The following is a 25,284-nucleotide window of genomic DNA, read 5'->3' on the forward strand; positions in this document are numbered from 1 at the left end:
ATGTGTGTGTGTGTATGTATATATATATATATATATATATATATATATACACACACATAATAATATATAATGCATGAATTATAATTGAATCAATAATATAATTTTATATATATATATGTGTGTGTGTGCATATATATATATATACACATATATATATATATATATGCACATATATATATGCATATAAATATATATATATATATATATATATATATATATATATATATATATATATATATATATAATATAAAATGTGTTTTGTGTTTTGTGCAACGTTTTTTTTGTTTTTTTTTTTAATTTCCCTCCCTAGTTCCGCTCCCATGCAACATTGCTGCTGCAGGGAACGGAACTAGGAAGTGATCAGACCGACGGTGGACGGAGGAGCGGCGGGACTCTCGGCTGGCGATCTCAGCAATGAGAGATCATCGCTGGATCGCCAGGACAAGGTAAGAGAACACCGCTGCGCTCTCTGCACATCCACCCCGAGCGTGACTCGGGGTTACCGCTCCTGCAATGAAAAATCCACCCCGAGTCATGCTCGGGATTACCGCCTAGGTGGTTAAGGCTGTCTACAGATCGCAATCTACAAATTTGTCAGTGCCTATAAATGGGGAGTAACTGAACATGTGCAGAGCAGGGTGAGACAGTGTATTACTGGATTTTAAACAGTATAGGCACTTTTTTCAAATCTTTTACATATCTGTACTTGCAAAAGGTGTCACCCTAAAGTGATCTAGCAGGACTTAATTTTAAAGTGCCACTTTAGGCTGTTACTGCATTCAGGGGATTAATAGTTTTCAGGGCAATGGTTAAGCCACATAATATTTGGTGCACTGCCCTCCAAAGTATGTCTGGATCATTTTGGCCTTTAAATCAACATTTCATTACAGTACAGTACTGTATTACAGTAAAGTGTTTGCAAACCCTATCAATGAACCTCTCTTACTTGCTCCCTTTTGCTCGGCTAAGTAAACTATTGGAAGTGCTTTAGTATATCTGTTGTTGTAACCCTGTTCTTTTTGACAGAAACCTTGCAAGCTGATAAATTCCTGTGTTCTCTGTCTGTACACAAAAAGGGATTTAGAGATGATGAAAGTTCTGCATTCTTTTTAATCCATCAGACATAAAATAGGCAGGGCTGACACCAAGTGTTTAGTAAATCAGAGCTGTGTTGTCATGTCAAAGCAGTAGGGAGCAGAATGCTAACACATTAACGGGTATTTTTCTGCATTTGCAGGATAAAACATGGGAAAAGTACTTGTATTCCAGAGATGTGCTAAATGTTTTTATTATTGATTTTTCTTCACATATACTTTGTGGCTAAATTAAAGCATTTGTTACCCCAACACTTCATATTCCTTATATGTGCTCGCTGTACCATGTACATGTATGAGAAAGTATCATGTTCCATTTGTATTGCTTCCTTTATGTGCAATTGCTTCCTTTATGTGCAATTCCTAGTGTTCCTGCTAGTGCCCAAAAACTGACCACACTAAGCAGGAGAAAAGACTGTGGTCAGTTCTCTAGCTGTGCTGGGGAACTCAGTGTGCTCTCCTCTAATGATCAGACTTTCCCTGACACCCCTACACCCCCCCCTCTCCCCTGCTGCATAGCCATTCACTGGAAAGCCTATTCAGAGCAAAGTAACATGTTTACTTTAACGCTAGGCCACCAGCAGTACATGCTCACCTTTGCTATGCTCCCCTGTTGAATTTAGCTTTCATGAATTAAGAAATATACCCAGTATTTCTGGATTTTAAGGAACATGTAACTCACTCACAAATTACAGCATTGATGAATACCCAAGACTCTCACATGAAGCATTTAGATAGTCCTCAGCAGTGGGGGCTGGTGCTCAAAATTTTTTGGGGGGACGCAAACAGAAAAATGTAATAGGCATTGCTTTGCAGCAAAAAAACGCTGTAAAAAATTGCGTGACTTTGAGGTCACAAAAGTGTGAAAGGGGCCTTCAGTAATCAAGGTATAGTGTGCCCCCTTCAATGCAGAGTGACCACAGCGTGCCCCCTTTCAATGCAGAGAGACCAGCGTGCCCCCTTTCAATGCACAGTAACCAGCGTGCCCCCCTTTCAATGCACAGTGACCAGCGTGCCCCCTTTTAATGCAGAATTACCAGCGTGCCCCCTTTCAATGCACAGTGACCAGCGTGTCCATTTCAATGCAGAATGACCAGCGTGCCCCCTTTCAATGCACAGTGACCAGCGTGCCCCCTTTCAATGCACAGTGACCAGCGTGCCCCCTTTCAATGCAGAATGATCAGCGTGCCCCCTTTCAGTGCACAGTGACCAGCCTGCCCCCTTTCAATGCACAGTGACCAGCGTGCCCCCTTTCAGTGCACAGTGACCAGCGTGCCCCCTTTCAATGCACAGTGACCAGCGTGCCCCCTTTCAATGCACAGTGACCAGTGTGCCCCCTTTCAATGCAGAGACCAGCGTGCCCCCTTTCATTGCACGACCAGCGTGCCCCCTTTCAATGCAGAGAGACCAGCGTGCCCCCTTTCAATGCAGTGACCAGCGTGCCCCCTTTCAATGCAGAGACCAGCATGCCCCCTTCAATGCAGAGATCATCGTGCCCCCTTTAATGCAGAGACCAGCGTGCCCCCTTTCAATGCAGAGACCAGCGTGCCCCCTTTCAATGCAGAGACCAGCGTGCCCCTTTCAATGCAGTGACCAGCATGCCCCCTTTCAATGCAGAGACCAGCGTGCCCCCTTCAATGCAGAGATCATCATGCCCCCTTCAATGCAGAGACCAGCGTGCATCCTTCAATGCAGAGATCATCGTGCCCCCTTCAGTGCAGAGACCAGCGTGCCCCCTTTCAATGCAGAGACCAGCGTGCCCCCTTCAATGCAGAGACCAGCGTGCCCCCTTTCAATGCAGAGATCAGTGTGCCCCCTTTCAGTGCAGAGTGAACAGCGTGCCAAGCCCCCCCCCGAAACCAGTGCACTTACCTGTAGCGGCGGCTTCTCTTCAGTCCCCGCATCTCCTCGAGTCCTCAGTCCTCCCACCTCCTCCTCGGCCAATGGCATGGGGTTTGCCTTTCTGCCAATCAGGAAGCGGGTCTCGGACCCGCTTCCTGATTGGCCAGGAGGAGGATCCGTGTGACAATAGCAAATTCTCATTTGCTATTGTCACACAATGGGTGGGCTTGGGGCGCACTGCTCTGCTCCCCGGGTCCACCCTTTGCTGAAGCCTATTAGAGCCTCTGGCTCTAATCAGGTGATTAAAAAAAAAAAGCCCCATTGAACCCCATGCGCCCGGCGCCCCGCATGTGATTTAGGGGGCCAGACGCATGGATTGGGGGGGCGGCGCCCCTGTGCCCCCAACGCACCGGCCGCCACTGGTCCTCAGCCTTTTGTGAGCCCCCATTAATGACTTGAGGCTTAACCATGTTTTTTTCCCTTTGAATCCAGCAGCAAAATGGAGTAGGGGAGGAAAATTTACAAATCTCAGATTCATTTTAAGGGTTGGGGCTTTTGTAATGTGTAAAAGTATATTGGCAATTATGATTTAAATATTCGTAATATATAAAATAACTATTATCTTTGAATAAATTGGTTTTCTTGGTATTTTGGATAGTTTAATATTGCATCTAGTTAATTATGCAATAAAAACCAACATACCATATATAAGAGATTTTCCAACAAAATGAAAAACCTCTGCTTGACAGATGACCTATCATAGTGAGAAGGGGTAAAATATTGCCCTATATACACTCTCTCTATAAGCCAGATACCATTCAAACAAGAAAAAACATAGTTCTGAGTGTTCATCATACTGTGAAATAGATTATTCATCATTATTGGTGAGATATATGACCAAGTAGGGTTGCCCTTAATGGAGTGAGAGGCCTGTGACATTTTTGACTTGCGCACATATACTGTATTTTGTTCTTAGCTTCTAATTAAGATTTGTCTCCTGACAGGCCACTGCTTTTCCTTCAGAAGTCAAGGATCTGACAAAAAGAATTCGTACTGTTATAATGGCAACAGCACAAATGAAGGAGCATGAGAAGGACCCAGAAATGCTGATTGATCTTCAGTATAGTTTGGCCAAGTCCTATGCAAGTACGCCAGAGCTCAGAAAGACCTGGCTGGAAAGCATGGCCAAAATCCATGTAAAGAATGGAGACTACTCAGAGGTAAATATGTAATTGAGAGCTCAAAGAGGAGAAGTTGAGCATATAACTAAGAACTGTGTTTTTTTTTAATAAACTAAATTATTCTGTACACAGAAAAATGATGGTGCCCAATGAAGAGGGGAAGGCCTTCGGATTTTCATTAGGATTGCACGGATAACAATATAGGTGCTGATAGCATTTGCACAAGTATCAGTACTCGTGCAAATGCTCCGATACCTGGAACAGATACTTTCAGGCTCGTTTTTTTCATCTGTTTGAATCCACCACTGACAGCTGAACTGTAAAAAAATAAAAATAAAGGAGGCAATTATCAGATGTTAAGGAGCGGGGCCACCGCATCCTTAACAACCAATGATTTATTTAGCTGCCAGTGGGGTTCCCCTGTTGACAGCTGAAATGTAAAGGAAGTTCCAGCAATTGGAACTGTCAAAAAAAAACAGCCAGGCAGTGTTTATAAACACCATTGCTCAGCTGTTAAAACAGATAGATAAGCAGAAACATTGTTTCTTTCTATCTGTCCTTCTGTTTACTCATTTACAGATCAAAGGGATGTACTTGGTCTGCAGATGAAGTCAGTTTAAAGCAACATGTCAAGTCAAAAAAATGTTTTTGTTTTTAATTAAATTTTTCCTCGGTTTGACCCCTTATTAACCCTTAATTGATTCTAATCATCCTTATTAACTCCTTATTCTCCTCCATTTAATTACTTCTCTGCTGATTTTTTTTTCACTTCTAATTTATAAACTATTAGTAATTAAAAATATATTTTTAGTTTGCTTTGTTCGTTAATATTTTTATACCTTTAACATATATTTACATGTTTCACATTGAAAAAAATGCAAAATTAAAAAAAATAATAATAATTAGTAAATAACTTTTCAATGCTTTGTACCATTGCTGATAGCTGAAGTGAAAACAAAAAAGTTGTGGTAGGTATCGGCGAGTACTAAAAATATGGTATTAGTGCATCCCTAATTGTCATGGCTAAACAAATGCCTACTAATGAAAGATTTATACAGTACAATGTATTTGCTATGCTTACTTTGTCTGACATCAGAGTTGAAAGGCTGAATGTGAGGTCTGTTGCTGTTCTTTCCTAGCTCCTGAGTGCACATTATCACATAAACAGAGCCTCATAATCACTTATATTTCACTGTATTGATTTATTTGATAATGTTATGGACAATAAAATGCTGAGAAACCATGAATGTAGCACTGTTCCAGTTTCGCGCTCTTTTCATCATAAAAGTAAACCTGCTGAATTATAATAATTGTGACTTCATATGTACTAGCAGAGGACTAGAGAGTGCCAAGCTACATGAAATTATTTAACAGCAGTGATTGTTTGCCAGCCACTGGTATCCATCGTTTGCACAAATGGGCTACTCTTTGATCCACTGCAGGCTCTAGGTCAGTAGGCAGCAGGAGAAGCTACTGCGATCTATAAAATGTTTTAATGACTAATCAGTGAAAAAACAGGCTGGCACTGTGATAGCATTTCAAAAAGTGTGTTTAGGCCAAGGGTTCAAACTGAACTATTAGTGTATTTGACTGTATGAACTGTGAAATGTGGTAGATAATCTTAGTAGTGCTGTAGAAGCAAGTAGTATAATAACCTGGGCATAGTATCAAGAGTACAAGTAGTCGCTGTTAGTGAAGCTAATACTGCTGGTGGACACTAGCAGTACTATTGAATGTGACTGTCCACCTACTAGCTTTTTTGTCTCAATTAAAAATATTGCTAAAGGAATGTTGACAACAACAAAGCACCTACCAATAAGCACCTTTACATATCACTGTCATGACAAATAAAGATAAAAAATGCTATGATAACTCACTTTGATTAGATAATACAATATAATCTTAATATATATATATTTTTTTTTTTTTTTGTAGAGTGCAATGTGCTCCATCCATGTAGCTGCTTTGGTTGCTGAATTTCTATACCGAAAAAGTAAGTTCAAATGTTTGTGTATATATGATGTCATATATATATGATTTATAAGTTGTTAGCATATTTGTGGTATGTGAATAAATTGATATTTTGATCGCTAGATAAATACAAGCCCACACAGATCAATGTTCTGTGTCAAGGTGATTATATTTTTAAGTCCTATGATATGGTAATGGTTCTACTAATGCTGCTAAGGCCATAGAAAGTGGTGCTTGTATGGCTAGTGATGGCAATATACAGTAAGTACAGCAGGCTTGAATGGTAAGGCGGAGTAGGCCACTCAGACTCAGGGAAACCAAAACAACTTTATACAGTGTATATAATGGTATGCATTATACTAATTTACAACAATTAAGGACGCTGTGCAACACTGTATATATAAGCCTGGGCAATTCAATTGATAGGGTGTGTAAGGATAACCCCAGAACTCATGGGTTTCAGTAACATTTTGACTGTTGAAGCCAGATTGAAAATTATATTTATTTAGACAAACATGTAGGTAGAAAGACATGTTTGGAGAGCAAGTCAATCACATTACATTCTGTTAGCTTAATAAACATTGCTCTATCTGGCTAGGGTTTCTAATACAGTTTTATACATTCTAAAGTGGGTGGAACCTAGTTATCTAATTTCTTTAAAGTCAAATCTCAGTCTTTGATGACATTCTTTGATATGCAAAATGGTCATTTAACATAAATGTGTCACTTCCAAAACTTGTTGGCTAAACAGGTCTTCAAAGGTCGAGATAGCAATCTTAACAGCTGGAGCTGTAAATGGCTTTTGAATACAACAGCTGTTATACAATATGACTTCTCACAAAATATAAATCCAATATATCTGCTTAATCATAAATCCATGTTTGATAATCATAAGTAAATATTTGATAAAATGGCTGCTTCCCTTTTCCTCATCAGGTGTATTGACTGGATGGCCTGCCCTACATATATGTAGAGCTATAGCTCAACCATAATCATGGGGATACCTGTTTGCTTCATTATATACAATATATATAGATATATAGATATATATACACAGTACAGTTGTGCTCATAAGTTTACATACCCCGCCAGAATTTATAATTTCTTGGCCATTTTTCAGAGAATATGAATGATAACACAAAAACTTTTCTTTCACTCGTGGTTAGTGTTTGGCTGAAGCCATTTATTATCAATCAACTGTGTTTACTCTTTTTAAATCATAATGACAACAGAAACTACCCAAATGACCCTGATTAGAAGTTTACATACCCTGGTGATTTTGGCCTGATAACATGCACACAAGTTGACACAAAAGGGTTTGAATGGCTATTAAAGGTAACCATCCTCACCTGTGATCTGTTTGCTTGTAATTAGTGTGTGTGTATAAAAGGTCAATGAGTTTCTGGACTCCTGACAGACCCTTGCATCTTTCATCCAGTGCTGCACTGATGTTTCTGGATTCTGAGTCATGGGGAAAGCACAAGAATTGTCAAAGGATCTGCGGGAAAAGCTAGTTGGACTGTATAAAACAGGAAAGGGATATAAAAAGTAGGGATCGACCGATTATCGGCACCACCGATATATCGGGGGCCGATATGCACTTTCCCCGATGTATCGGAATCGGCCCCTGAGGTTACTGATATTGCTGATATTTCTGGAAAGTGCTGTACCAGAGTGATGCCTGCAGCTAGAAGCATCACCCCGGTACCGGTGTCCATAGCAGACGGTCGACTGTCTTGTAATGACAACCGATGCGCCTGAGAAGCCGCTCGGCTGTCATTACAAGGTGTAGGAGGGAACTTCCCCCCTGGGGACATCCCCCCCTCCCGCCGCCTTCCGCGGCTCGCCCCGGGTCTTCCGTCCCACCGGGGGAGACCCGGGCATCCTACCTGCACGGCCGCCGAAGACCCGATCAAAGCCGCATTCGGCTCTGATCGGGACTCGGCTCCAAATTCAAAAAACTGACAGCATGCAAAACAGCCAAACTTGGTGTTTTGAATGCTTTTAAGTGCCGAGGAAGGGTTTGGGGTCTTTTAGACCCCCAGATCCCTCCACAAGGAGTACCTGTGAAAAAATAAAAAATTAAAAACAAAACAATTTTTTTACATGTCCGAAAATATCGGCCAATATCAGCTGATACTGATATCCGATGACCAAAATATCCGTATCAGTATCGGCATTAAAAAAAACGATATTGGTCGATCACTAATAAAAAGATATCCAAGGAATTTAGAATGCCAATCAGCAGTGTTCAAACTCTAATCAAGAAGTGGAAAATGAGGAGTTCTGTCTAAACCAAACCACGGTCAGGTAGACCAACTAAACTTTTAGCCACAACTGCCAGGAAAATTGTTCGGGTTGCAAAGAAAAACCCACAAATACCTTCAGGTGAAATACAGGACTCTCTGAAAACATGTGGTGTGGCTGTTTCAAGATGCACAATAGGGGGGCACTCGAAGAAAGATGGGCTGCATGGTTGGGTCGCCAGAAGAAAACCATTACTACACAAATGCCACAAAGTATCCCGCTTACAATACGCCAAACAGCACAGACACAATCCTCAAACCTTCTGGCACAAAGTCATTTGGAGTGATGAGGCCAAAATTGAGCTCTATGATGAAAGGTACACCATTCCTACTGTGAAACATGAAGGTGGATCGCTGATGGTTTGGGGATGTCTGAGCTACAAAGGTACAGGAAATTTTGTCAGAATTGATGGCAAGATGAATGCAGTATGTTATCAAAAAATACTGGAGGAAAATTTGCATTCATCAGCCCGGAAGCTGCGCATGGGACGTACTTGGACATTCCAACACGACAATGATCCTAAACACAAGGCCAATTCGACATGTCATCGGCTACAGCAGAATAAAGTGAAGGTTCTGGAGTGGCCATATCAGTCTCCTGACCTCAATATCATTGAGCCACTCTGGGGAGATCTCAAACGTGCAGTTCATTCAAGACAGCTTAAGAATTTACAGGAACTGGAGGCTTTTTGCCAGGAAGAATGGGCAGTTTTACCATCTGAGAAGATAAAGAGCCTCATCCACAAATATTACAAAAGACTTCAAGCTGTCATTAATGTTAAAGGGGGGCAATACACGGTATTAAGAACTGGGGTATGTAAACTTTTGATCAGGGTCATTTGGGTAGTTTCTGTTGTCATTATGAATTAAAAAGAGTAAAAACAGTTAATTGATAATAAATGGCTTCCAGCTAAACACTAACCATGAGTGAAAGAAAAGATTTTGTGTTATCATTCATAGTCTCTGAAAAATGGCCAAGAAATCATAAATTCTGCCAGGGTTTGTAAACTTATGAGCACAACTGTATATACACAGTATCTCACAAAAGTGAGTACACCCCTCACATTTTTATAAAATATTTTAATATATCTTTCCATGTGACAACACTGAAGAAATTACACTTTGGTACAATGTAAAGTAGTGAGTGTACAGCTTGTAAAACAGCAAGCAAGGTCCATAAAGACACAGATGAGTGAGTTTGGCGTGGAGGAATTTGACTGGCCTGTACAAGTCCTGACCTCAACACAACAGAACACCTTTGGAATGAATTAGAACAGAGACTGCAAGCCAGGCCTTCTCGTTCAACATCAGTGCTTGACCTCACAAATGCCTTTCTGGAAGAATGGTCAAACATTACCATAGACATCCTCCTAAACCTTATGGACAGCCTTCCCAGAAAAGTTGAAGTTGTTATAGCTGCAAAGGGTGGACCAAATCAATATTGAACCCTACGGACTAAGACTGGGCGCCATTAAAGTTCATGTGCATGTAAAGGCAAGCATCCAATACTTTTGGTAATATAGCGTGTGTGTGTGTATATATATATATATATATATATATATATATATATATATATATATATATATAAATATATGGACTTCAAAATGTTTCCGCACTTTTGTTTATATACTAGAGTTTAAAAAAGTGTGGAAACTTTTCGAAGAACCCTCGTATATATACTGTATATCTCTATCTACGTAAACCAGGGGTGTCAAACTCTATTTCATCGCGGGCCGCATCAGCATTTTGGTTGCCCTCAAAGGGCAGGTTGTATCTGTAAGACTAGATGTCTAGAGCACCCCATCTCCCTTACATCAGATGTCAAGAGCCCCCCCACCATCAGAAGTCAAAAGTCCCCCAATCTCCCTTACATCACTGTGTACCTTCCTTTACCTTGTGCTGCTGCGGGGAAGAAGCTGGGTACAAAGCTGGAATAAAGACAGTGGTCTACAGTAGGACTGGAGGAGGTCTGGAGTCAGCTGCCAGAGTCTGCTGAATGCTGAGACCAAGGGAGGCGCCGACGAGGGGCTGCTGGGGCAGCACAGAGAGGTGCAGGGCCCTCCTCGTTGCTGAGAGGGGGTTGGGCAGAGACAAGCCTCACCGTAGCTTCACGGAGAAGTGAAGGATCTGGCAAAGGAGTTCTGTCCTCTCTGCTACCAACTGCTGAGACAAGGTAGGGGCAGGAAGCGGTGTGAGGGCCACATTAAATGGCCTGGAGGGCCGGATTCAGCCCATGGGCCTTGTGTTTGACACCTGTGACCTAAACTAAGCCAATAATTAGGGGTTTATTAAACACCTGTGTTCTCTTTTTTATTTCTAATTAATTTCCACTGCCCATATATCCATGTATTCTGTTATTTAATCCAGGCTTCTGAGCTCATAGATTATTAGGACACTATAGAGATGCCAGTGGAACAATTTTGATCTTATTATCTGTTTTCAGAACTTTTCCACACCGGTTGTTCTGTGTTTAAGAGGATCACTCCCAACATAGATGAGGAAGCGGCAATGAAAGAAGATGCAGGCATGCTGGATGTCTACTACAGTGAGGTGAATTTATCAGACTGCCCCTTCATATTAAGTATTGTACTTGATGAATCTGAGTAGCATTCAAATGTTGTTTGCTTTTTTGGCGGTTTTTAAGACATGCATTCTTTACTTAAAGCTGAAGCTTAATCTGTTTATATTTTGCTTTCCCTAGTTCTTCATTTCCCCCTTAATTTATATAGTTAATGCATTTTTAAATAAAACATTTCCATTTTAATTACATAACTTATTTTAGGCTCAGTGAAAGCACCAGTGTCCCTGTGCTTCTCTGTGCAATGCAGACAGATCATGGCTGGTGGGAGGGGCTGGTATGATGCTGTACATGAGTTGAAGTGGTTAAATGTTATTTTATGAATAAATCCAACTGCACTTACAGTTTAGCTACTGTATCTCAGATTAGGCATGTATACCAAACAGCTGGCATTCTCAGCGGGTTCATTCACATCTACAACACTCCTATCCTAATGACAGGTTTTTTGGTTAACTCCGCCCACTAACCGGATGACTTCACTATGAGCACCCATTGCTGGAGAGTGATGCTGTTCTGATAAAACAATTGTTCACCTCCTGCAGTTTCAAGGGGTCTACCAGAAAGTGTAAGCATCCAACTTTGCACATATTTAGTGAAGGTGGAGGAAAACCAGGTGGTACAATTTTGAATGATGAACATTGTGGCACTTTTTTTGTGTCATATACTGTATAATATACACTTTTTCTTTGTCTGATATGCAACAAAGGAGTAAAAAAAATCACAACACAACATTGTATATATAGAGCTTTATTTACATTGCATACACTCTATTGTTTGTTTGAGCACAAATTTTTGTAATTAATGTTTATACATTTATAATTTATTTGAGTGCAATTACTTGCAGTTTATGCATTACGTTTTTTTCTGATTTATAATTGTGGAGCGCTGCACTAAAAGGTCTTTGCAATTGTCAAAAAATGAGTTTGTGTGGAGAAGTGTGCAGGCTGGCTCTAATATCCTGGTGTTTTTCAGTTGCTGCGCAGTGATTCACATTTGATATAATTACATGACCAATCGCTCAATTCTTAAATAGCTGTGAGCAGAGGGGTGGTGACTGTCACTGGAGTGCCAGGCTAGGGAAGAGGTGGGAGCGGCTGGCTTCGTCTCTGAGTGGCTGACCCAGCTACTAGTCAGACATCTGGGTGTATACCGATATTATTGTCGGGATCCTTCTAGAGCCTGAAGCAGCTCTGTGATGTTAGCTAACAGTGGAATTTCTCTTACTGTCAACCGATTCTAGGTCACAGGAAAGCAAAAGTAAGTGCATTCCTGTGACCCACGTGGGAAGTATGCTCAAAAAACCTTGACCATAATTCTCTTCTAAAGAACAGTTCCTTTATCTTAACAGTCAGTGAACTGTTCAAGTCACAAAGTCTATGGCTCTATGAATATTTTGTAATTATACTGTGAGGGTTATTTACTAAAAATTGGAGAGTGCAAAACCTGGTTCAACTCTGCATAGGTTGTATCGTCAAAGCTTAAGGAGGAACTGCAGTCTGTTCACATAATTTGTAATAAAATTTTTTTTGCCATTCTGAAGCTTTCCTCCAACCACTTTCCATATTATTTTTTATGTGCTGTGATTCTGTACTTGCCAAATATGCTGCAAAAATCTCCCTCCACTAAGTCTAGCTGCAGCCATTTTAACTGTGGGCAGCTAAAGCTGCTGATTGTTCACTTCCTGGATTTACACAGACACACAGAGGCACACAGACACATGCACATATATACAGGCACACACACACATATATACATACATATAGTGGCTCCCACTGAGTGCAGGATGGGGACAAGGGAGAAGTAGGTGCCCAGGGTGCATTGCAGATGCCGACACCCCCAGCCTTCTACAGTGTGCGGGGAGGTACCAGAGCCGGATGGGTGCTTTGGCTTAATACAGCAACAAAAGTAAGACATGTGGAAGATGGTGGAGCTTATAAGGGGGGGGGGGTGCAGTGGGGTTGGGGGGGTTTGCATTCAGCGGTTTGAGCTGAAGAGGGGTGAAAGTGAGATGTGGATGGGGGATGCAGAGGTAAGCAGCTGTGGAAGAAGGCTGGACTCTATATTCTGTTTGTAGCGCACCCCGAAATAGGCACGCAGCACACCCCCAAACCCTGCACATAATGCACTCCTGGTATTTAATGCCCCTTTAAGACTCTCCCGCTGTTAGTGAAATTGGACCACACCCACTATTTGGTGCGGTTTGGAGGGTGTGGGGGGAAGGTGGGATTTGGGGGGGGGGGTTGTGGGTGAGTTCCTGATCCTATTTTCCTGAGAAAAAGGTGAGAAAAAAGTGGGCTGTATTTACTGGTAGAAAAAAAAAGTTTTACTATACAAAGTTAAAACAACAAAGGCAGAGGGTTTAATAGATGGAAAGATGAAAAAATGACTGTTGCTTTAACCACTTGCTGACCGGGCCATAGCTGAATGATGGCTACAGCACCGTTGGCTAGTTCTGGGAGGGCGTACAGGGGCGTCCTCCCAGAATCGCACTTCCCGTGTGCCCCCTGAGGCACGCACATAGAAGTGCCCATGAACCCGGCGCATCATGGATCATGGTAAAGGGTCAGTGACAGCGTCCCTTTACCACGTGATTGCTCTGTCCAATGACAGAGCGATCAGTTGTCAACAAACTGGCGCATGTCCGGTTCATTTCTCTCCTCGAACGCTATAAACAGCGATCGGTACAGGAGAGAGACTGCAGCACCACTCACCCCTGCCTGATCTGTGCCTCAATCATGCCCCAGTCGTGCCTCAGTCATGCCTCAATTATGCCCATCCATGCCTCAATCATGCCCATCCGTGCCTCATTCAAGTCAATCTGTGCCTCATTCGTGCCTTAATCTGCTCATCCGTGCCTCAATTATGCCCATCCATGCCTCAATCATGCCTCATTCATGCCTCAACCATGCCAATCAGTGCCTCATCCGTGCCTGAATCATGCCCATACGTGCCTCAACCATGCCCCTCTTAATTCCAATCTGTGCCTTATTCATGCCCATCCGTGCCACATCCATGCCTCATCTGTGCCCACCCATGCCACATCAGTGTTCATCTGTGCCACATCAGTGTTCATCTGTGCCACATCCATGCAACATCAGTTCTCATCTGTGCCACACCTATGGCACATCAGTGCTTATCCGTGCCACGTCAGTGCTCATCCGTGCCACATCAGTGCTCATCCGTGCCACATCCATGCCACGTCAGTGCTCATCCATGCCACGTTAGTGCTCATCCATGCCACATCCATGTCACATCAGTGCTCATCTGTGCCACATCCATGCCACATCTGTGCTCCTCTGTGCCACACCCATGCCACATCAGTGCTCATCTGTGCCACCTCAGTGCTCATCCGTGCCACATCAGTGCTCATCTGTGCAACATCCATGCCACATCAGTGCTCATCCATACCGCATTACTGCTCATCAGTGCCACATCAATGCCACTTCAGTGCTTGTCAGTGCCCTACAGAGCTTCACAAAAGTGTAATAAGTAGTCGGGAAATTAGATTTGTCATTTTATGTCCCTAGAGCACCTTACGGTGCTCCCTGAATGTTGGGCCTCTGTATGTGGCCAGGCTGTGTAAAAATCTCACACATGTGGTATCGCCATACTCAGGAGGAGTAGCAGAATGTATTTTGGGGTGTAATTTTTGCTATGTACGTGCTGTGTTAGAAATATCTTATAATTAGACAACTTTGTGTGAAAAAAAAAAAAAATGCGTTTTCATTTTCTTTCCACAATTTCCCAAAAACTTGTAAAAAAAATGACATGTTCAAAAGACTCATAATGCCTCCTAGATTATGTGTTGGGGTGTTTGCTTTCCAAAATCGGGTAATTTTGTGGGCGTTTCCATTGTCCTTTTGCTCCAGGGCCTTCAAAAGTGTGATAGGTTGTCAGGAAATGATATATGTAATTTATGCTCCTAGAATGCCTGGAGGTGCTACTTGAATGTTGGGCCTCTGTATGTGGCCAGGCTGTGTAAAAATCTCACACATGTGGTATCGCCATACTCAGGAGGAGTAGCAGAATGTATTTTGGGGTGTAATTTTTGCTATGTACGTGCTGTGTTAGAAATATCTTATAATTAGACAACTTTGTGTGAAAAAAAAAAAATGCGTTTTCATTTTCTTTCCACAATTTCCCAAAAACTTGTGAAAAAAAATGACATGTTCAAAAGACTCATAATGCCTCCTAGATTATGTGTTGGGGTGTTTGCTTTCCAAAATCGGGTAATTTTGTGGGCGTTTCCATTGTCCTTTTGCTCCAGGGCCTTCAAAAGTGTGATAGGTTGTCAGGAAATGATATATGTAATTTATGCTCCTAGAATGCCTGGAGGTGCTACTTGAATGTTGGGCCTCTGTGTGTGGCCAGGCTGTGTAAAAGTCTCACACATGTAGTATTGCCTTACTCAGGAGGAGTAACAGAATGTATTTTGTGGTGTAGTTGCAAGTATGCCTGTACAGTGTGTGAGAAGTAACTTGGTAATTGGACAATTTTGTGAAGAAAAAAAATTAAAAATGTTAATTTTTGAAAGAATTGTGGGGAAAAAATTACAACTTCAAAAAACTCACCATGCCTCTTACTTAAAACCTTGGAATGTCTACTTTCCAAAAGGGGTCATTTGAGGGGTATCTGTACTTTCCTGGCTTGTTAGTCTCTCAAGAAATGAGATAGGCTGGTACATCAGGTGTGATCAATTTTTTAATGATTGGCACCATAGATTGTAGACTCTATAACCTTCACAAAAACTAAATATTATATACTTATTTTCGGTTATTTTTTCCAAAGATATGTAGCAGTAAAACTTTTGGCCAAAATTTTTATAAAGAAAAATTAGTAAATTTGCAAAAAAAAAATTTTTTACAACATTTTTTCGGATCCATTTTAATTTATAGTGCAAAAAAAAACAAAAAAACAGTGATGATTATATACCACCAAAAGAAATCTCTATGTGTAAAAAAAAAGGACAACGATTTTATATGGGTACTGTGTTGCATTAGTAATTGTCATTCAAAATGTGCGAGCGCTAAAAGCTGAAAATTGGGCTGGTTAGGAAGGGGGTATAAGTGCCCAGTGGGCAAGTGGTTAATTGAACAAGTTGAAGTTAGAAGCTGATTGGCTACCATGCACAAGCTGTACCAGATTCTGAGTGCTTCAGTTATAGTAAATCTACTCCTGTATGTGTACATAGGGATGGCCATATCTGCTTCTTATGCATGCATATGTATGCTTCCTGTTTTGCATCATTATATTACATAGCAGTGTGCTATACTACTCTTTCTCACATGTAATCTGAGCCAAATAAGGGGTATCTACAGTATACTGTACTGTATATATTAGGCTAACAGGTCAGCCAGTGCTGTCATTTGTCCTCCACAAGTGGATGGGACAATCTGGTGGACTTGAATGGAGAGCTGTTACCACCTTCTCTCTATGGGCTGTGTATCTACACAAACATGGCATTAGCTAATATGGCAGAATCCACCAGATTATACATGGGTGCTGGAGACCTGAAGGGAAGAATGTAGTGCAGTGTAGTATCATGAATGTGCTGGCATTTTGTTTTAATTAGTTCTGTTAAAAAATAACTGTTACTTCAATTGACTAGAGCTGCACTTTAAATATAACATGTTGATCACAGTGTGCCTCCTTTGTTAATCATACAATCTGCCTTCACATTTTCACCACACGATTTTATAAGGACATTTTTAAATGAAACCATAATGGAAAGTGTTAACCTTTCCTGCTCTACAGTTGCCTTGTCTTGTCAACATGTAATAAATATTCCAGTTCCAGGGTTGAATACTACTGTGCACATAGACATGTGCATCTGTTCTTTACTTTGACTGACTTAAAGTGTTACTAAATCCACAACAGTAAATTCAGTCTGTATATGCATTTAAGCACGCTTCTTATACTCACTGTGGAACCTAAGGGATTAATCCTCTGCATTGTGTGAACAGGCTTTTTTATCCTGACTTCTCTTAATCTCCCCTCCTTCCACTGTCCCCAATCTATCTCTTGATAGAACACAGCCTTGGGGAAAGCTGTATGGTGAGTATTGTTTTTTTTTCTTTTTTCTTAAGAGAGTGCATGTGATCAGCACAGGGCCAGTTAGCACTGTCCAGACAGAGGGTCAGGGGTCTTGTAGCCTCATAGGACAATCAGGGGAGAATCAAAACTCTTCCTACAAAGCTTTAACCAGACACTGATAGAAGTCACAAGACTGCTTTGTACTGTTGATGAGAAAATGTATTTAGCAGTTGATACTTACTAAAATAATTGCATTTCCATGTTCTGTGGGAGAGCAGATATAGTGAACGCAGGGTCTTGGGCTTAGTAACACTTTAAGGCCCCTTTCACACTATCCGTCCGTCGGACGGATTCCGTTTTTCTCAGCGGGGGATCGAGCCGCCGATCCCCCGCTGAGCAGGCGGATGACAGCTGTGTCTCCGCGCTGTGTGCGGAGACACAGCTGTCAGTTCCCCATGCATCTCTATGGGGGAAATCGGATGGGAACAGACCGTCGGTCCGTTCTCATCCGATCCGATCCGCTGGACGGATGGAAAATAGGGTTTCCATCCGTCCAGATTTGACGGATCGGATGTCAGCGGACATGTCTCCGATGACATCCGATCCCCCATAGAGATGCATGGGGGGGCCGTTCAGATCCACCAAAAAAACGGACAGGCGTATCTGAACGGTCCGCCTGTGTGAAAGGGGCCTTAAGGGTAAAGCTTGATACAAGCAATACAACTTTTGTTGTTTGATTTCCTTTAGATTTACCTTCAACTGTGTAGTACAAGAGCCTGCCTGATTGGTTACTAATTGAAACTGTTTGGGTTTGACCTCATATTATATGGTTTTGGTAAATCTAAAGGAAAAAATCTCTCTTGTATGGTGTATATCCAGCTTAACTCCACGTTTGTGGGAAAAAAAATAGCAAATAAAAAAATAATAATATTTCATACATAATTGCAACACATGCCATATTGTAATTTAATTATATTAAAATGACCCTAACTTTTTTCAATCTGCAGCGCTTTTATTTTCTGTAAAATACAATGCAACATGACAACCTGGAGGCATTTTGTACACAGTTGATGTATGGAACAACTCCAGAAATTTTCTGATTGTGTAATTCTCCAAGAAATCCTCACTAAGATACGAGTCTAATTTTAGGCATCCACTTCAACAAAATTTTAATTTATGGTGAGAGGCTCCTAAAAGGTTAATCACTTCTAAAGGGATACAGACCTTGCAGCTTTCCTCATTAGAAAACTACAGGTGCATCAGCTGATCCATAATTCAGCATCAGTATCCAAAAGACATACAAGAACAAACAGATTTTTCTTCAGAGCAGAAACAGGTAGGAAATGGCAACAAACTTTGTAAAAAAACTTGAAGTATACATTAATCACCCAGAGGGGAATGTTTTTTTCCCCCTCAACAAAAATGGAATTATTCTTTATATGAACACAAAATAATATCCTTGTTCTCCAAAACGAATCCATGCACATCCAATACCCAATGGTCTTGTAATCTCGTTTTCATGAAATTTTCAGTTTCCTACTGTTAAGGGAAGGGTGAGGGTGGCTACGTTTCTACATACAGTGAGACTATGGAGAACAAATGTAGCCACCCTCTAACAGGAATTCTGATCACAGCAGCAGACAAAAAAGAAAAAAGGAATTTGGATGTTTGGGGAGGCTAAGAACAATTGAAGGCACTTTTTAAATTAAAAATACATATTTGAATAGAATTTTTGAATAGAATTTTTGGAAATCTAAGTTTAGTTGCATTTAAAGCCAGTTTATAGTAACCTGCAACACTATTACAGAAATAATTCTGAAATTGTACTGTTTAAATTTTCTTCAAGTCAAATTTTTATAAGGTTTGAAATCCAAACCAGATTCCTCATGTCCAACAGTAAATCAAAAGGAAGCAAAATGCCGACATCCCGCTTAGAATATGTACAAGGAAATACCACCCCTATATGTATTTGGACTTTAAAGGCAATACTACATAGAGTTGTATATAATAAAATGTATATACCATTATTGTACAAAATATTGATAAAATTCTCATAAAAAAGAAATGACTGTATATATGTATGACATAACCACATTAGGTCAAGAGTAAGATATAGAAATGTGCCCTGGCGAGGAATACCCGGCATGTTTCAGAACATTGATTTCTTACTTCAGGGGTACATAAGCCAGAGAGGTATGATCCTCAAACTGAAAGATCATACAAACCAGACAGAAAATGCTAACAATCACACTCAAAACATTATATTTGGGTACTGGCGCATTTTCTTACAGAAGGTTCAATTAAAAGAATTTGAAATACTGCCGTGATAAGATAAAACAATGCTGGAATCATCAGTCTACCACCCCAGGGCCACTGCTGCTGCCTCAGAAACCACCTATGGTACATAGCAATAGTACAGAATGTCCACTTAGTGACTGATACATTACACATGCCTATAATCCGATATCATGGGTGCTACATTCGACCATAGAGTAAAACGGGTATAGCTATCTTAATAAAGTACTGTGGTGCAGCCAAACTGACCCTTATCTGTACTCCATGATTGCTGCTGCAATCAAATAGATACCCTTAAACAAAAAACTTTATAGAAGTTAGAGCAGACAGACATGTACTCAGAATGACAAAATCTCACCTGATATAGCCCTGTACAGAAAACGTGTATGACTAAATTGGCTCCCCCTCATTTATGGTGGATTTAGCATGGCGTTGCCGCCAACAGAGCAGTGAGGGACACTCGCATATGCCCACTCCATGGACAGAACGGCCTTCCGAACGTCCAATAGGCAGAATTGCCTCCCAAATGTTTGGTGCAAAGCCAAGCCCCGACGTCATGCACCAAAAGTCTGCTGACGCAATGGAGGGCTGAAATCCCAGATGCAACCAAAAAGGAGCAAACAGGAAAAAGGGGGAGGGGGGTGTTTAGCCCTAATTAGGGGGCAAGTTAGAAAAAACCTCCACCACCATTATTGTGTCCAGACCCGCGGCGGGAGTGTACCGGGTGACTCACCTAGGCAGCCAGAAGAGCACACAAAGGCCCCTAGTGGACGGACAGAAGAAAACAGTTATTGGACTGTAATTCAACATACATGTATTTCAGTGACTAATTTACAAAGCAGATTCAGCTTGATTTTCAAAATTACAAGAAAAAGAGCCATGGAAGTATAGATACATACAGTGGGTAAAAGAATCACCCCCCTTTAAAATAATCACATTTCGTTGCTTTAAAATTAAGACAGGCACAATTTTTGTTTTAACAAAAAGAAAGAAAAAGTTGCTGCTACCCCAGATCATCTGAATGTTTTCCTGGTTGTGAACAAGGCCGTCATGGCTGAAATGCGTTAACATCTGCTGTACCTACCTGTTTTTAATGGAGTACCAATCATTTTGAAAAGACTGTAGAGCATGTATGGAGTTGCAGATCATGTTTTACTGTCAGTTTTTGTTTAATCAGCTGGAAAAACTTTCACCCCCTTATGTCAGTATTTTGTTAAACCACCTTTTGCTTTAATGATAGCCTTTAGTCTGTTGGGAAAAGTTCTGACCCTAACGGTGAACCTCATTGAAGTCTATAGGAGCCAATCAGCAAAGATCAAAATTGCCCATTTCGAAGGCTTATATGCAAGTAATTGACCATAAAAGAGGTATGGGAGTCCAGGTACTGCCCTGGGGGACATGTATCAATGCAAAAAATGCAATAGTTTTTTCAGGAGCAGTGATTTTAATGATGCTTAAAGTACAACAATAAAAATGAAATATTCCAATAAATATAGTGCCTTGGGGGTCCCCTTAGCCAGGCTGTGAAGTGGTGCATCTGTAGCATGTATATAACATGCTGCAGCAAAAATGACATTTCTAAAGAAAAAAAGCTAGTCAAATCACATTTAAAATGACTTGCGGTTGCAATTGTCGGCACCCAACTATTCAAAAAAAAAAAAACAGGCCAAGGCCTGGATTTCCCCCAAAAAATCCATACCAGAACCTTATCTGAGCACGCAGCCTGGCAGGTCAGGAAAGGGGGGGGGGGGGGCGAGCGAGTGAGCTCTGCCCCCCCCAACCCAAGGCACCTTGTTCCCATGTTGATGGGGACAAGGGTCTCCCACCCTCACAACCACAGCCCAGGTTGGGAGGCAGGCAGGTCAGGAAAGGGGTGGGGGGAGGATCCAGCTTTGAAGTAGATTATACTGAGTGGACTTTTGGTGGACTTATCTTTTTATCACGCTTGACTATTCATCTCATTTGTGAGTATGATGTATAAAATGTATTTTTGTAATAAATTGTGGCAAAGGTAATGCACTAGGCTGGTGCGCCCTCTGTATTCTTATCGTTTCTAGAGCTTTTTTGGGCTTCCCTGACCTGTTGGGAGTGGCAGCACAGCCGAAATAGCGGCTAAAAGAATGGAGTCGCACTGTTAAAGATGTAGCCGCACAGCAACTCTCAAGCACACAAGCATTTATTTCTTCTGAAGAAGTGGTTGTACTGGGGTGATGCCTGCAGCAGCAGGCCTGAACCCGGTGCCATTTTTTAGAGCCAGCAGTCGGCTTTCTGGTGATAGCAACCGATGCGGCTCAGCATCCCCCCCTCCCGCCACCTTCTGCCGCTCTGCCCGGATCTCCCGTCCCATCAGGAGACCCGAGCAACCAGCCGGCTTGTCTGTGGGCTGGTTAGACTCCCGAACAAAGGGGATTCGGCTTTGGTTAGGTCTCCGATCAAGTAACCCTCGGTTGCTGCTAACGGCGCCAATTTAGAAAAACTGACAGCATTCAAAAATGCAGATTTCGGTGTTTTGAATACTTTGAAGTGCATTGGAAAGGTTTGGGGTCTTTTAGACCCCCGATCCCTCCATAAAGAGTACCTGTCACTAGGGATGCACCGAAATGAAAATTCTGGGCCGAAACCGAAAATGCAGGATGCCATTGGCCGAAAACCAAAACCGAAAATGACTTTTTCCCCCAAATAATTTTAAAATGTCTAGAACAGGGGCATACGCCAAAAAACAGGCAGCGACGTACACCGGTCGCTGCCACCCTGTCACAGCATATGTACTGTGACGGGTTGGCAATAGGTTAGTTTAATTACCAATGGTATTTGTATTATGCAGCATGAGGGGGTTACTGTATTGTCACTGCTGCATTAGTGACCGACCAGTGGCAGTTAATTAACCCCTTTGTGCTGCATTAGTGCAACCAGTATCAGTGTTAATTAACACTGGTTGCACTGATACTGGTTGCACTAATGCAGCACAAAGGGGTTAATTAACTGCCACTGGTCGGTCACTAATGCAGCAGTGACAATACATTAACCCCCTCATGCTGCATAATTAATACAAATACCAATAGTAAGCTGCCTCAGCTATCACCCCTCCTCCCCCCCCCCGCATCAGCCTCAGCGTCCCTCTCCTACTCACTCAGCTCCTCCGGTCAGGGTGTCCATTATTCAAAAGTCCCGCCTCTGGCCGGCCGCCCGCCTCCCGGTGATGTCACTACTACTACTACAATCTGTACATGAATGAACTGACACACCGGGCGGGCGAGCGGCCGCTAATAGCTGTCACTATGTGAGCCCTTCACTTCTCTTCAATTCCCTGACAGTCCGGGGACGGGAGGGCAGGGCGAGCGGCCGCTAATAGATAGAACTATGTGATCCTTCCCTGTCAGCTCAGCGGGACTGTGACTGTGTGTGAATGAGATCTGATCTGACACCGTGCAGGGGGGCGGGGGGAGCGGCCGCTAATAACTATAACTATGTGAGCCCTTCACTTCCTTGTCAGCGGAGATACATGCCTGACAAGGAAGTGAAGGGCTCACATAGTTATAGTTATTAGCGGCCGCTCCCCCCACACGGTGTCAGGTCAGATCAGATCTCATTCACACACAGTCACAGTCCCGCTGAGCTGACAGAGAAGGATCACATAGTTCTATCTATTAGCGGCCGCTCGCCCCGCCCTCCCGCCTGGTATGTCCCTTCATTAATGCACAGATCATAGTAGTAGGGACGTTATTGAGAGGCGGGCGGCCGGCCAGAGGCGGGACTTTTAAAACCTGCGCTGCGCTGCGCCCTCCTCCTTCCTCACGGCGGCCATATTAATTTCGGCACTGTTAACCCATTATCGGCCGAAAATTTCGGTGGCCGAAATTTCGGTGCATCCCTACCTGTCACTGCCTATTACTGTCACAAGGGATGTTTACATTCCCATTTTATTGAAGTGAAGAGGCAAGAGGAATGTAAGATTTGCATTTGCAATTGTGTCGGTAACCAGGGGAGCCCGCAGAGTGGATATTCAGCAGTCCCTACAGGGGCAGTGCTACATACAGTCCTATCCAGATGTGATGTTAGTAGAGACATCCAATCCTTCTAGTCCTCGTGCAGTCAATATGAGCATACCGTCACCACACCTCGTGTGATCTGCTCCTCAATAGAGATTGCACTCACCAGATCTCTGAATGTCTTACGCCTTGTATTAACATCTCCTTATTCGTCTGAAGTCACAATTGGTACAATATCTCTCCCATCTTTCCACTTTCCTGAGACTTTGACAAGTATGCTGAAATTCCTGTAATATTCATGTAATATTCCTGTATATATCCAGTTAGCAGGAAACCTTTCACTGTCCAATCACAAGCTGGGTCCAGGAATAGCTAGGCTCAGGAAAAGTGGGTTATATGATGCCGACCATCGGAGTGAGGACATCTAACAGCAAAATACTAGTCCGGTCAGTGTAGAGCGGACACTGAGCTCCGGGCTTCCCAGGGAATGGAGACATCCACAGCCGCCATGTTCTTAGTTTTAAACCGTAACATGTTAGGTATCTATTTACTCAGCGTAACATCACCTTTTACAATATACAAAAAATTGGGCAAACTTAACTGTTTATTTATTTTTTTAATTCAGTGAAGTGTGTAAAGACTGCTGCGCAAATGCCACGTGACAAAAACTATTTCAACAACCACTGTTTTATTCTCCAGAATATTTCTAAAAAAATATGTATAATGTTTGGGGTAATTTTCTAGCAAAAATATGTATAATGTTTAGGGTAATTTTCTAGCAAAAAATACTAATTTTAACTTGTAAACAACTTTGTACGTCGGCTCGGAGAAGTGGTTGTACCGGAATGATGATGCCTGCAGCTGCAGGCATCAACCCTGTAACATTCTTTAGAGCTAGTGGTCAGCTTTCAGACCGGAAGACCCAAGCAACCGGTCGGCACGTCTCCCAGCTGGTTGGAGTCCTGAACGAAGCCGGATTCGGGTCTCAGATGTAGTAACCTGGAAGCGGCGTCACGACGGCACTTCCGGTTTACTAGGTGGCTAACGGCGCCAAATTAAAAAAACTGTAATTTTGAATACATTTAAGTGCAGTGGAGGGTCTTTTAGATTCCCGATCCCACCATAAAGAGTACCTGTCACTGCCTATTACTGTCACAAGGGATGTTTACATTCCTTGTGACAGCAATAAAAGTGAACAGATATATTTTTTTTAAAACAGTGCTAAAAATAAAAAATGTAAAAAAAAATTTGGAAATTTTTCTTTTTTAAAGTGCCCCCGTCGCCTTCAGCTCGCGCACAAAAGAAAATGCTTATGTAAGTCGCGCTCGCAAATTAAAACGGTGTTCAAACCACACATGTGAGGTATCAACGCAATCGCCGGAGCAAGAGCAATAACTCTAAAAAAATACCTACTCTGTAACTCTAAACTGGTAACCGTTAAAAACTTTTAACACGTCGCCTGTGGAGATTTTTTAAGTATCGTAGTTCGTTGTCATTCCACGAGTGTGCGCAATTTTAAACTGCAACATGTTAGGTATCTATTTATTCGGCGTGACATCATCTTTCACAATATACAAAAACATTGGTCTAACTTTACTGTTTATTTCTTTTTTTTTTGTAAAATCAATTTTTATTGAAAAAATAAAAGTACAATAAAAATCGACATTTCACAAGTAACAAAAGTAAACAGAGCGGATGTACAGAGACATGGTACAAGCATATAGAAAAAACATGACATTGAGTCAACACGCCTTAACCCCAGCGCACATTAGAAGAGTGGCCGAGCGGGATCGAAGTCCCCTGGCCGGGGTTGGGCCGCTGCTTAACCAAAACTGACGGGGTCGGGCGCTCCCAGGCCTGGGCATTCGGCCCCAGTTGGCCCACCCCTCTCCCCGGAGGGGGCAGGGAAAGAGAGAGCCCACGACCACCAAACAAATCTACACACTATGGCCTACCCGCCCCAGCAATGAGGACCCCCACCCAGAGCATCAGAAA

The 25,284-nt window shown here is 42.1% G+C and overlaps 1 protein-coding gene across 2 annotated transcripts in view; it reads left to right on the forward strand.

Moving 5' to 3' along the window:
• The window catches only part of DOCK11 (dedicator of cytokinesis 11), a 537,932-nt gene that overhangs the window by 313,404 nt on the left and 199,244 nt on the right, over positions 1-25,284 (forward strand). For both annotated transcript variants that reach the window (XM_082263555.1, XM_082263556.1), the window contains 3 exons: positions 3,941-4,156; positions 6,053-6,110; positions 10,838-10,944. In XM_082263555.1, coding sequence (XP_082119681.1) covers positions 3,941-4,156; positions 6,053-6,110; positions 10,838-10,944 — 381 coding nt within the window. The remainder of the gene's footprint in view (positions 1-3,940; positions 4,157-6,052; positions 6,111-10,837; positions 10,945-25,284) is intronic.

The sequence above is a fragment of the Pelophylax lessonae genome (genome assembly GCF_965119305.1).
Source record: "Pelophylax lessonae genome assembly, chromosome: 7".
Classification (NCBI taxonomy): domain Eukaryota; kingdom Metazoa; phylum Chordata; class Amphibia; order Anura; family Ranidae; genus Pelophylax; species Pelophylax lessonae.